Source organism: Sphaerodactylus townsendi, linkage group LG15 (assembly GCF_021028975.2).
Source record: "Sphaerodactylus townsendi isolate TG3544 linkage group LG15, MPM_Stown_v2.3, whole genome shotgun sequence".
NCBI classification, from domain to species: domain Eukaryota; kingdom Metazoa; phylum Chordata; class Lepidosauria; order Squamata; family Sphaerodactylidae; genus Sphaerodactylus; species Sphaerodactylus townsendi.
In genome coordinates, this window is record NC_059439.1 from 22,417,072 (window position 1) to 22,427,521 (window position 10,450).

The window sequence follows — 10,450 nt, forward strand, 5'->3', positions numbered from 1 at the left end:
GTACACAGGAAAGAAAACAGGATATTTTGCATGAATTATTTACAACCAATCTTGCCATTAAATGGTACATTCTCCCCCTTCAAGTTCCACACGTTTTTTCCCCCTCTGTTTGGTTCTGGAAAGTTTATTTCTTCACTTTTCTTCCATTGTTTTCCCAAACAGTTTTATTTATTTATTTGATTTATTTAATTTGTATCCCACCTTCCCTAGGTGAAGTTGGCCTCAGGGTAATGTACAAGCATCATTAAAACCAATAATACATGAAACACATAGATTGCTAAAATACTAATCTCATTTAAAACTCAAGATGTCAGAAAAGCTACCTCTAAAAGCTACCTGGCTCAGCTTTGACATGGTTTCATTCAGAACTGTCCAAGCATGGGTTCATTCAATGGAGAGGAAGGTTTATGTAGCGAAACAGGGTGTCTAATATGTAGGCTGACAGAGGACTTTGGGGCACACAATTGTTCTCAATCAAAAGCCTGGTGATACATCTCTGTCTTCCAGATTTTGCAGAACTATTTAAGATCCCACAGGGCCCTGGTTTCAGCTGATCCCACAGGACCCTGGTTTCAGCTGAGTCCCACCAGCAGCAGCCAGGGCAGGAAATAACCTGGCTCTAGTCGAGGCCAATTGTACATTCCTGGGGCCAGGGACAACAACAATGTTGTTGTTGCTGTTTTAAATCCATTTTAAAGCCACATCCTTGTGGTGTCACCCAACCTTCTCTTCAGGCATTTTATCCTCCCCCTTCCCCCATCATCCATTTTCATAAGGGGTTTGGGTTTTTTCCCCCTCCTTTCATATCAAACTAGTTATGTCATGTTGCGATAGAGATAAGAACCAAGATGCAATTAGACAAACTTTGTCAGTTTCTCATAGAAGCTGTGATATTAATGTTCAGGCACAGATACAAAGAAGCAGGAGCAATTAGGTGAGGATGCTGTAATGCATCACAGATAACATCTCATCACCATTAGGAATAATACATTTTCATAAGTAGCATGTGGGATAAATGTAACTGAAGAGACAAGGGAATGATGGGGGAAATGAAAGTGTACAGAATGATTTCACAGAAGTAACAAGGTATGCCCATTGGGAAAATCTGTGGGAAGTGATGGATGCAGAAAAGGTTTAGGTTGTATTTTTGGCATGCCGGGTTGTCGCTGTTTGTTGTGTTCCTCCACCTTTTAAAGATAAGTTTTAAATTTCTCCCACCCTTTGCAGTTTTTATTTGTTAGTATTTAGCATTTTCTTTTAATCTTATGCTGTGTTGTGCATAGAGATGGGCCAAACAACTTAAAAAACCTTGGCATGGATAAGGGCCATAAAATATTGACTGCATATACATTTTCCAGTGGGATCCAATAGTTATATTTCCTCCCTGTTATCAGATCACTTTATTTCATAATGGTATACTTTGATCTTTAGAAAGGTTGAAGCTATTGGTTTCCCTTTGGAATCACTCCTTATGCTCACAAAGGTGGAAGCCTTCAGACTAGTTAAGAATAGGCTCTTGGATCTTGAGTTTCATAATTTGACTCTTGCAGCCAAGACAACCTGTTCCCCAACTACATTATTAATCCCATGCGAGTGTGGAATTATGGCAGCATATCTTCGTCTGCTGATTACCGGTAATCCCACCCAGAGGAGAGATTGGCTACTGCAAGATGTAATGTGTTGCCATCAGCTCTTCTGGAGGGAAGATTTAAGAATATGGAACATTCTAAAAGGGTTTGTTCCTGTGATCTGATTACAGTTGCCCTAAATACGATAATATACGCATGAAATACATGAATTCCATTTTCTTGCAATGTTCTTAGTGGCAAGAGTGTTATAAGATACCCAACCTCCTGAACAGCTCTGATGTGCTCTTTAGTGAAACTGTTGCAAATTTTATACTGTAAATTAGTAATTTTAACTGTGTTTTTAAATCTTGTTTTGCTTGGAAATTTTGTATTGTTTTGTATGCCAATAAAGGCTTGTTGTTGCCATCTGAGGGTGGAGCTTTGTTGGGGCGAAAGCCCTATCCACAAGTGACACTGCACTCCTTTTGGCTGGGGTAAATCAATCGGCCATAGCCATATTTATTAATCACAAACAGAAGCATGAGGCGCAGCATGGGTCTTAATCTGATTGTGTCAGCATCACAGTGAAGCTCCAGTGGGTGGATGCCACATACTGCAGCTTCGCTCCACCATGGGGCTCTGCTGGGTGGACGCTCCTGGCAAGAGGTGCTCCCCAGATGCCCTGCTTGGCAGATCGGATGCTTCTTGCCATTGTCTGCCATTCCCAGGGGAGGGGTTGCTCCCTAGCTCCCCCCTTTGGCCCTTCCAGATCAATACCCATGCGTGAAAACCATCAATGTCTATGATGTTAGAATGCATTAACAACCTTTGCAAAATAGGGAGAGGTGGGTGTGAAAATCGTCGGCCAGCCCAAGCACATGGCTGGCACAAAGAAAGGCTTGGCCTTTAAAGGCTTGGGTTTCCTTTTCTCCTCTGACGTGGCCAGCAGGTTTTTGACTCGTCTTCATCCACCCCAAACAATATTGGACACCTCCTTGTTTCCGCCCTCACTGAGCCGGAATCAGACTCTACCCTTTCCCACCCCTAGCAGCAATCATGGTTCGTGGTAATTCACAGCATTCATTTGTTTTGTTGGATGCAGAAAAGGCCTTGGTTGAATTTTTGAAGTACTTCCAAAGTTGCTGTCAGAGGTAAAAAATTTAGTTTCCTGTTCCCCCAGAATGCACCTGTGAGGGTTGAAAATAAGATGCCAAGTTTTTGGGCTTTCACAAGAAATGTTACCCATCCTGAACAGGTAACTGCAAGGGAGGAGGAGAGAGACTTGAGAAACACCTTTCCTTATTTGTGTTGCCATTGAAGCTTCTGATTCTCTTGGAAGGCTTCTTGTGCTGGCATAAAGAAGTTGTAGGTCCATACTAATAATACCATTTATGACACAGACAGTTATTTCACTTTTTCTACCTCAATCAGAACCATTAGTCCATATTTCCCTAAGTTTGCTATTTTGCAGTCCTCCAAGATATCATTAGATGGGATCCAATGCATATTTTGGGAAAAATCACAAATCCACCTGCAGAGGCATAGCTGGGCCAAACTGTGCCTGGTGTGCAGTGTGTTTTTTCTGCCCCCCTGCCCCCTGTGGCACCCCCCATGGAACGCACACATGCACATGCACACACACGCCCCCCTTCCCACACTTACCTACTTTCTTTTTCTATTTCTAGTACTTTTTGAGGCTGAAAAAAGCAGCCGCAGTTCAGGAAAAAACTGCCTGACGAACTATACTTCCCAGGAGACCTTGTGAGCCCCAAGGTCTCCCGCAGAACTCTGAATTCCTTGGGCAGATTTTCCCCACGAGCTTTATATGGCTAAAACCACTTTTATGCAGCCTTCAAAAAGTGATAAAAGGGCGTGGAAAGTAAGGTAATGAAAAGAACTGGTGGTTGTGTATTATTGTGTCGCGTGAGGGGCACCATGGGGGAGCTTCTGCCCGAGAGATCTCATGTAAGGAAAGAGGGGGGGAAGGGCCAGGGGGCAATTTTGCACCCCCAGGCGTGCGTCCTGTTAGCCCTGCCCTTCACACCCCGCTTTATGAAATATAAGCCTCATATTATTTTTCTGCTAAACGACATTGGTAGAAGCCAACTGTCATTTTTCTCTAAAGTGTAGGTTGAAAAGTGTCCACTGGAAGCAGGCCAAAGGATTAGGAGGTCTCATTTAAGCTGTGGGCATGATCTTGATTACCACACCTTGCTAAAATATTGTAAGAGAAGAGGTCCTGGAAACACCTTGGTATCTGATGCTGCAGTTCACGGTTTCTTTTAGATAACGTTTTAGCAACAAATGGTTGCTGCCTTGCATTTCCTCCACCTATTGATACAACTTGCCTAAATCAATCAGTCCTCTCCCTAATCTGATGTCTCAGCCAAACCTGAATAACCTGAGCACAGCTCTACAGAGCTAGTTTGCATAAAGCCTTTTAGCGCTTCCAGATTTAATCTAAAAACAATTAGCCCTCTTGTCCCAGGACTTAGCACAATAGATGAGCTGATTGATTAGCTCAGCCCCGCAAACCCAGCACAGATGCAGGAAATGAAACCTAATGCTAAGGGTCTCTTTTCCCGCCAAAATAGCAATCCACCTTATAAAAGTCTTGCTCACCTGAAACTCATTGCTCATTGCTAACCTGAACCTCCCTTGGTCTCACTAGTGTGAGACACGGATTTGTTCTTCTACTGGGTTTCTGTGCTGGCGTAGAATCCCTGCCTTCTACTACTTCGTCTGCTGCCTTAAGATCGTTAGGTAATGTATCACCCTGCTGCCTCCCAATTCCCTCTCTATCCTCCCAAACTATTTTTCTCACCTTTTTATATCATTAGGAACTTGTGTGTATGTGCCTTCATACCTTGCTGTATGTATGCTTTTGAAACCAAATTTATATAAATATTTTAAACTTGATTTGGACTCCTTGTGTTACTCTGCGGAACGCACCATGCCATCCTTCCCCATATACATAGTCTAAAATATCCCCTCCTAGCATACCTCTCCCATTGCCAAGCTGAGTAATTTCCCCATTGCTACTCTAAATATAGTTCAACCCATGTTAAGCTAGGTAACAGCCCGGTGCACGATGCACCCATCTGCCCCCTTGGCCCCTGCCACTGTCCACCTGCAATTTCATAGGAAATTAAAGTAGGAAGTTAAAATGCATTTATCTGGACCTATTGTATTTTGTCCTGATCAAATCCTACCTTGTGTTATCCTGTTTTTCGTTGTCATGTAATTGGTAGGAATTCAAACTAGGATCTTGGAGGCCTGGGTTCAAATCCCTGTTCTGCCATGAAGCACACTAGATGATTTTTGGCCAGTCATTCTTTCTCCGCTTAACCAACCTCACAGGATGACTGAGAAGATAAAGTGGAGAAAGAAAAAACAGTGTACATAGCCTGAGCTCCTGGATCACAGGCAGGATAGAAATGTATTAAACAATGTAATACAAAGCAAATAATGCTTTACTATTGGTGGTGAAACATAGATTTTCTCACCAAATATCTCTAACTTAAATATCGATATATGCACAGTCCTCTGTCAAACGCCAAGAAAAAAACCCATAGAAATTTACAGGAGGAAGAGACAAGGTATACCACCATCTTAGTGATGCCTCCGTGTTCTCTCTCACAGCTACTTCTGATCCTCATTGTCAGAACTAGTGTTGAACTCAAACAGGTAATCATTTCTGTTCTGTGCTAAAAGTCATGAAAGTCTACAGCAATGGTCCAATATCTTGGGTGGGAAATAGTTGTTGTTTCAAATGAAACAAATATACATAGCTTTGCCAAGGGTGTGGTGAATCTGCACAAATGACCTCTTGCACAAGAAACAAACAAAAAAGCTGGGACATATTTATTGCTAGATATATTAAGGATTTGACTTGGGGTACAAATTTACCTGGGGTGGAGGGTGGCGAGTTGCCTCAAGCTTATCAGATCTCAGAAGCTAAGCTGGGTAAGCACTTGGAAGACCATGAAGGAAGGCTGCATAGAAGAAGGCAATGGCAAACCATCTCTGCTTCTTCATTGTCTTAAAAGCTGTTTCCTGAAGCTGCCGTACAGCTGCTACTTGAAAGGTACACACTTGAATGCTGTACACAGATTGTACACATAGACTCACAAATGAACCCCATGCAATATGCATTTCTTTTAAGCTGACTTGAGTGTAAAAAGCTGAAAACACTGTTAGGTGATAGTTGCTGTCTCAGTGGTACTTATTTGGCACAATGCAAACATGCCTGTCTCTAGAACCTTTTCATCTTAGTAAACAATCTATCTATCTATCTATCTATCTATCTATCTATCTATCTATCTATCTATCTATCTATCTATCTATCTATCTATCTATCTATCTATCTATCTATCTATCTATCTATCTATCTATCTATCTATCTATCTATCTATCTATCTATCTATCTATCTATCTATCTATCTATCTATCTATCTATCTATCTATCTATCTATCTATCTATCTATCTATCTATCATCAACTTCCACTATAAAAAAGTAACAAATATTAGACTATCCTCAAACCACTGATGGGATCTTTCTTTGGGGGGGGGGGGGGCATGTACTGATAAATTGGAAGAACTGCAATGCCACCATTGACATAGATCTTGCTGGGATGTATTTGATCTTACTTCATGCACAGCCATGCTGTGATAATTACCTATTTAGGCTAATTACAAAAAATGTCAGTAATAATACAGCAAGGGAAAAAGACTTCAGCAGTTCTTGCCACTTAAGTGTGGGGAACTCTTGGGAAATGGTTGCTAAAATAAATTTCTGTCTCACTCCCATAGCCTTTTTGATGATAATTTGACAGAAATTAGCAGTGCACATGGTAGCAAAACCTCTACTACATGACATGAGCAAATGGATTCATGAGAGCTGAAGCAGAAATCAAACCAGACCTGCCTTTTCTCACAGATCACAATCAGCATTATTGATTCATTGGTCCAAATCCACATCATGAATGAAGAAATAATATTTGATGATGATACTGCAGCAAAAACTGACACAGGAAACCTGAGGTCAAAAGGGCTGGAGAAGGAAGAGGACTCCAAGGTATTCAGTCATGTTTGATACTGCAAAATTAGTGTGTTAAATGTAGAATGATTGCAGCAAAGTTCCAAAGAGATTCCTCAGAGTCTTGTACCATCTGTTACTATATTATCTGGAAGTGTTCCATTATTCCATTGTTCCTGAACCCTCTAGAAAAAAATTAAATTGGCATCAGAGTGTTCCTGGTGCCATGGTGCCAGACCTCTCATATGCACTCATAGAGCCATGTCTGTTTAGGTCAAGGTTGGTAGTTTGTTCCCAAGAAATGGAAAGAGGCAAAGGACTTTCAAACCATACACATTTATTTAGAATAAAATGGACAGAAGAAAGAACAAATTCAAAACTTCATAGCTGAAGCAGTTGAGTAAACATTGAGTGGTTGTTGCTGTCAAAATGGGCGAAAGGGAGAATACACAATATGTCTTTCCTGTATATTTAAAAGCGTTGGGGTTTACGTGGTATGATGTTCTTTGTACAGAGTGGGTGATAGATGGTGTTTGGGAAAGACAGAGGGTGCTCCTGGTTCCCACATGAATGTATGGGCAAACCTGGTCATTTAATAACATTAGTCTTACGGAATTTGAAGAGGGAATGTTAGTTAACGCTTTCAAGCGAGCACTCGAGAACCAGATGTGAGTTCATTTTGCAGCCAGAAGAAATGCCTATTAAATAAACCAGAGTAGGATTTGGAGAAGTCCCTCTGAGGATTCTTCTCTGAAATACTTTCTCTTCACAGCCCTACCGAAAGTCTTCAAATGGATATTGAAAGCAAAATGGACAGCCTTATCTACACATCTGAATTTTTGCTCCTGGAATTTTCAGACATTAGAGAAGTACAGATAATATGTTTCTTTGTGTTTTTCACAGTATATTTGACCGCAGTGACTCGCAACATTTTCATCATTCTTGCTGTAACTTTGGATTATCACTTGCATGCACCCATGTACTATAGGGGTGTGTGTGTGTGTGTGTGTGTGTGTGTGTGTGTGTGTGTGTGTGTGTGTGTGTGTGTAAAAACGGTGTAAAAGAGTTTAAAATGCTGTAAAAGGATTTACATCGTTTTCACACTTTTTTCACCCCGCTGTTTTTCACCCCGCTGTATAGGAATACGCCTATATGTTTATATATGTATTTACATATATAAACACACACGCGCGCGCTTCAACTTCAAATCAATGTAATTTAATCAATGTAAGCCCAATCTCAGAAATTCTGTGGGTTGAAACTGATCATTTGGAAATTCTAAAAAGGAAAGACAACATTCACAGACATCAGCCTGGTTGAGTAAAGAAATTTACGCATGTCCAAGACAGGCCAGTAGCAACACTGCCCCAAAGCTTTCCAGTCTTGTGTTGGTGAAGTAGTTTCATATACAGTTTGCAAATCTTAACTCCTTATGAACAGAACAAATAGTCGAAAATGTAAGAATCCTAGTGCCCCATTTTGCTTCTCCAGTCTGACAGGGAAGGATTAATGGGTGGAGGCTTCCAAATAACTCATGGCCATGTTAATGTGTTGGCAGGCGGATGAGTTGTCAATGCAGCAATAACCTTTACTTGTGGAGTTGGCAAAGAGATAAGAAAGCCCCCCCACTGCAAATTTATATGTGAGCAAAAGCAGGATAAGAGTCTTTCTGGGAGTTCTGGAATTATTCCAGATCACATTTCCAGATTCTTTAGGTATGGAAGGTGTAAAACGTTATGTCTGGGCAATCTGACTCGTGCAGACAACCAGTGAGATACTAGATCACCCATACAGTGGACCCCTGTGCTGGCAATCCCACCCTTTGCTCATTCAACACAACATTTACTACATGGTGAAGATACTCAAACAAGGTATCTTGGTTAATTATTCACTGACATTTCTTAACTGTGGAACCAGAAAAATTCTGTACTGAGTACAGCAGAGTAGGATTTTAGGTGGACCTGCTAAGGATTGTCCTCTAACATCTTTTCTCTACCGATCCTACAGGTAACTTGCTAATGGATATTGGAAACAAAATACCCAACCTTACATCCCCATCTGAATTTCTGCTTCTAGAATTTTCAGACATCCGAGAAACACAGATCTTATATTTCTTTGCATTCCTCACTGTATACTTGACGGCAGTGACTGGCAATCTTTTGATCATCCTTACTGTAGCCCTGGATCGTCATCTGCGCACCCCCATGTATTTCTTTCTCATGAGCTTGGCTGTTCTGGACCTTGGCTCAGTTTCTGTCATGGTACCCAAAGCCATGGCCAACTCTCTCATGAACAGCAGGTCAATTTCTTATTCAGGATGTGTAGCTCAAGTTTTCTTCCTCTTCCTATTTCTAGAGTCAGATGTTTTCATCTTGACAATAATGGCGCATGATCGGTATGTGGCTATCTGCAATCCATTGCAATATGAGACAATTATGCACAGAGGAGCCTGCATTCAGATGGTGGTCAGTGCATGGATTGCTGGTATACTTAATGGTGTGTTACACACTGGAGGGACTTTTTCTATCACCTTCTGCTCCAACATGATCGATCAGTTCTTCTGTGAAGTCCCACAGATTCTAAAACTTTCATGTTCAGACCGGTATCTAGTGGAAGTTGGTTTGATTTTATTTAGCTTATTTCTTGGAATAGGATACTTCATATTCATCATTGTCACCTATGTGCAGATTTTTTCAGTGGTGCTCAAAATCCCTTCTGTGCATGGTCAGAAAAAGGCCATCTCCACTTGCCTTCCCCACCTCACTGTGGTCTCTTTGTTTATGTTTACTGCCATTTTTTCTTACGGGAGGCCTCACAGTTACACTTCATCTGACCTGAATGTTCTTTCTGCAATAATGTATGCTGTACTTCCTCCCTTGCTCAATCCATTCATTTACAGCATGAGAAACAAAGAAATTAAGATTGCATTGCTGAAGCTCTCTTATTGTAGGCGCTTTTCTAAAGCAGTTGCTTAGCAATGTTTTTCCTCAAAAATGAGGTTGAATCTTCATGTCCAATGAATTATTTTATTTTATTCATGCTTCAGATGTAATGCGCAAGAAAGATTTGTTTGATTTTTTGATGTACTTGAGCACGTGCAGTTGAAGGGAAACTTTTTTTATTTTCCTCAGCATCCTCCTGTGAGGGTTGCAAATGTGGGGGTGAGTGTTGGCAATTTGACAAGGAATGGAATCCATCCCAACAACATAGCTGTAGTGAGGAGGGGAAGATTTCAGAAAGACCCTTCTTAATCACAGCACCAATGGGACTTCTGCCCTCCTTGTAAGGCTTCTTGTCCTGGCAAAAAGAAGTGCACTGTAGTGCTACAGATAGTGGCACATAATCGGTATGTGGCTATCTGCAATCCATTGCAACCCCTTCTAGCATATTCAAAAATGTTAGACTATATTTATTTGGGTTAGCCATTTTGCAGTCCCACATGATAGTACTAATCAAAACTTAGTATATGTATTGGGAAAAAGTCCACATGCAATTTCATGGGAAAATAAAATAGGAATTTAAACCATAGTGATCTGTTCCTGTTATATTTCATGTGGATCAAATACTACTTAATATTCATGAGGTGATGTATTTAATATTTAATATCATGAGGTGATGTATTTAATATTCATGAGGTGATGTATTTCAGTCAGATATGATTGTCCATTTCCCATTGTCATGTAATGGCCAAGAATTTCGTCTAAGATCTGGAAAGGTCCAGGTTCCAATGACGATTGTGCTATCATAAACACATAAACACTTCAACTTAAATTTGTGTTTGGGGTGTGTGTGTGCGTGCATGTGCGCACGCACATTCAATTCTGTGTCAGACACCCGTGATAG

At 40.9% G+C, this 10,450-nt stretch overlaps 1 protein-coding gene across 1 annotated transcript; it reads left to right on the forward strand.

The window, feature by feature from the left end:
• The first annotated feature begins 8,625 nt into the window (after positions 1 to 8,625).
• LOC125444085 (olfactory receptor 14A16-like) lies at positions 8,626 to 9,582 on the forward strand. Its single transcript, XM_048516522.1, has one exon. The coding sequence runs from the start codon at positions 8,626 to 8,628 to the stop codon at positions 9,580 to 9,582; it is 957 nt and encodes a 318-aa protein (XP_048372479.1).
• Positions 9,583 to 10,450: the final 868 nt, after the last annotated feature.

Bases quoted from the DNA above. Each gene is read 5' to 3' on its own strand.
- LOC125444085 (XM_048516522.1), top strand. From the start codon at position 8,626: ATGGATATTGGAAACAAAATACCCAACCTTACATCCCCATCTGAATTT.